The sequence below is a fragment of the Prunus avium genome, chromosome 8, assembly GCF_965620075.1.
Source record: "Prunus avium chromosome 8, drPruAviu1.hap1.1, whole genome shotgun sequence".
Lineage (NCBI taxonomy): Eukaryota > Viridiplantae > Streptophyta > Magnoliopsida > Rosales > Rosaceae > Prunus > Prunus avium.
Window position 1 is genome coordinate 24,743,771 of NC_142291.1, and position 2,566 is coordinate 24,746,336.

Here is a 2,566-nt window from a genome sequence, read left to right on the forward strand (position 1 = left end):
GTGAATTTTTTTCTTTGGAACACAAAATCCATTATTTGATGATGCAAAACTTAACAAAAACAAAAATATGAAAATTATACGAGAAATCACACATAAACTAAAAACAAAAGTTAAGAATGCTTGGGTTGCCTCCCAAGAAGCGCTAAGTTTAAAGCCTTCAGCCAGACGCGGTTCTTTAGATGATTAAACAATAGATGGGGGTGGTGCATCCATGTGCATGCTCTCTTTTCCCAACTCAAAAGATTCATAGTATGGCTTCAAGCGATGTCCGTTCACTTTAAATATGTTTCCCGTCTTGTCATTTTCAATCTCAACTGCACCATGAGGGAAAACATTAGTAACAACAAAAGGACCGTACCATCTAGAACGTAACTTACCTGGGAATAGCCGAAGACGTGAATTGAAGAGCAAGACTTTCTGTCCTATTTCAAAGGTCTTCCTTCGAATTGCTTTGTCATGAAATGCCTTAGTCTTTTCCTTGTAAATTCGTGCACTCTCATAGGCATCATTCCTCATCTCATCCAATTCATTCAATTGGAGTCGCCTTGCATCTCCAGCCTCTTTCATATCGAAATTGAATTTCTTGATTGCCCAAAATGCTCTATGGATCGTTTCTTGGCTTTTGTTGCTGCATATAGTGTGCTTGAGCCATCTCTTCTCCATCACCATACAAACTTGGACAAGACTCCGTAGGATGTCCGGGATTAGCACATACAGCACACACTTGTGCTTGAGGGATTAACTGCTTAACAAGGTTAGTCAAATTAGCTATTTGAGGACCAATATCACTAGCACTTACCTCATAAACACCTGCTTTCTTTGGGGGAGCTCTCCGATAATTAAATTGTTGAGAGTTTGCTGCAATGTTCTCAAACATCTCCTTAGCTTCAGTAGCACTCTTGTTCATCAAGCCTCCTCCACTAGTAGCATCAACCATCATCCTCTCCGAATCGAGTAATCCCTCATAAAAGTATTGCATAAGTAGCCAATCTTCAATTTGGTGATGAGGGCATGAAGCTAGGAGTCTCTGAAACCGATCCCAATACTCATGAAATGATTCTCCATCTAGTTGCTGCACTCCCATGATCTCCTTCCTAATACGGTTTGTCTTTTGAGCTGGAAAGAACTTTGCAAGGAACTTGGAAGCCAATGCTGTCCATGTAGTGATAGATGCACTAGGTAAAGAATAGAGCCACTCCTTGGCTCGTTCCTTAAGTGAGAATGGAAACAAACGCAATCTGATTGCCTCATCACTAATCCCTCCATTGTGCATAGTCGCGCACACGGCAAAGAAATCCTTGATATGTATGTGAGGATCATCCCCAGGCTTGCCATAGAATTGTGGCAAAAGGTGAATGGTGCCACTCTTGATCTCAAAGGTGGTTGTAGTGGCTGGATACGCAATACATGACGGCTGGTCCAATGCTTTAGGAACCGTGAAATCCTTCAAAGGTCGGGTGAGGTTGTTGAGTGCCAACTCGTCTCCCATCTTGATTGGAAGTGTAGCTTGCGTATCTTTATCTTGACGGAGATAACGAAGTGTGTTCTCTAGTTCAGGGTCGTATGGTATAAGCTTGTAACCTTGCGAACGACGTCCCAGCATATACCTGAAATTGAAAACAAAACTTAATTAGATAAACAATCCCCGGCAACGGCGCCAAAAACTTGTTGGTAATTTTTAACAACAATATTAAAACCTTGCAAGTGCACAAATCAAATGATAGTATAGTAAGCAAGCAAGGGTCATTCCCACAGAGATTGTAATCTAAAGAGATGTTTATCAATGTCACACAAAGAAAACTAGAACACAATTAAACACGAAAACAAAATAAAGATTGAAATCACAAGGACTTCCACACACACGCCAACACCAAGGGGGTTTTGATTTGATTTTGTAAATAAAAGAAAACAAAACAGAATTTAAATTAGAGTTTAAGAGAAATTAGTTTAAAATCAATCAAGAACAATAGCTAGGACTCACTATCCACCTCCAAACAATCAATCAATCCATAAACAACAATAGATAATCAATTTCTAGCAAGCATATGATGACGACACTCACAACAAGATCATGGCATTTGACTCGAGTTGTATGATTCTCTCTTAAGCGTATGTAAAGTGTATGGCATTTACATCAATACGTGTATTCTTAATTGAAATCCAGTATGGCATTTACTCAAATTAACAATCAAGAATCCATTAAGATCAAAGAGAATATGAGTGTCACAAAAACCCTAAAACATGGCATTTGTTATTAGGAATTCAAGAATCGATTTCTCATAACTAGTTCTTAACCCAATTATTCGTTGCAAACAAGAACACATTCAATATGGCAATTGACCTATGTTCTACAACAATTTAATTCCGATACATGCTTCAAAGTTAGCTACTCAAAGAAACAAAATATCAGAATTCACATAACATCGAGAAACCGAAATCATCCCGCTTGTAGAAACTGAAAAATCCATTCAAACTTGTTTATAGAATTGAAATCATGTTTAGGGCTTCAAGATTAAGCCCTAACTAACAAGAAATTAGTTACTCATGTTCTGGGATGAACTCAAAA

General features: G+C 38.4%; 1 protein-coding gene across 1 annotated transcript; it reads right to left on the reverse strand.

Annotated features, from left to right (window-relative positions):
- Positions 1-601: 601 nt before the first annotated feature.
- LOC148292367 (uncharacterized) lies at positions 602-1,885 on the reverse strand. The gene has a single exon (XM_088245316.1). It carries the CDS (start codon positions 1,601-1,603, stop codon positions 602-604), a length of 1,002 nt encoding a protein of 333 aa, XP_088101442.1. The 5' UTR covers positions 1,604-1,885.
- Between the last annotated feature and the right edge of the window lie 681 nt (positions 1,886-2,566).

What these genes read in the sequence shown, in the direction of transcription:
- LOC148292367 (XM_088245316.1), bottom strand. Translation starts at nt 1,603, where the DNA reads ATGCTGGGACGTCGTTCGCAAGGTTACAAGCTTATACCATACGACCCT.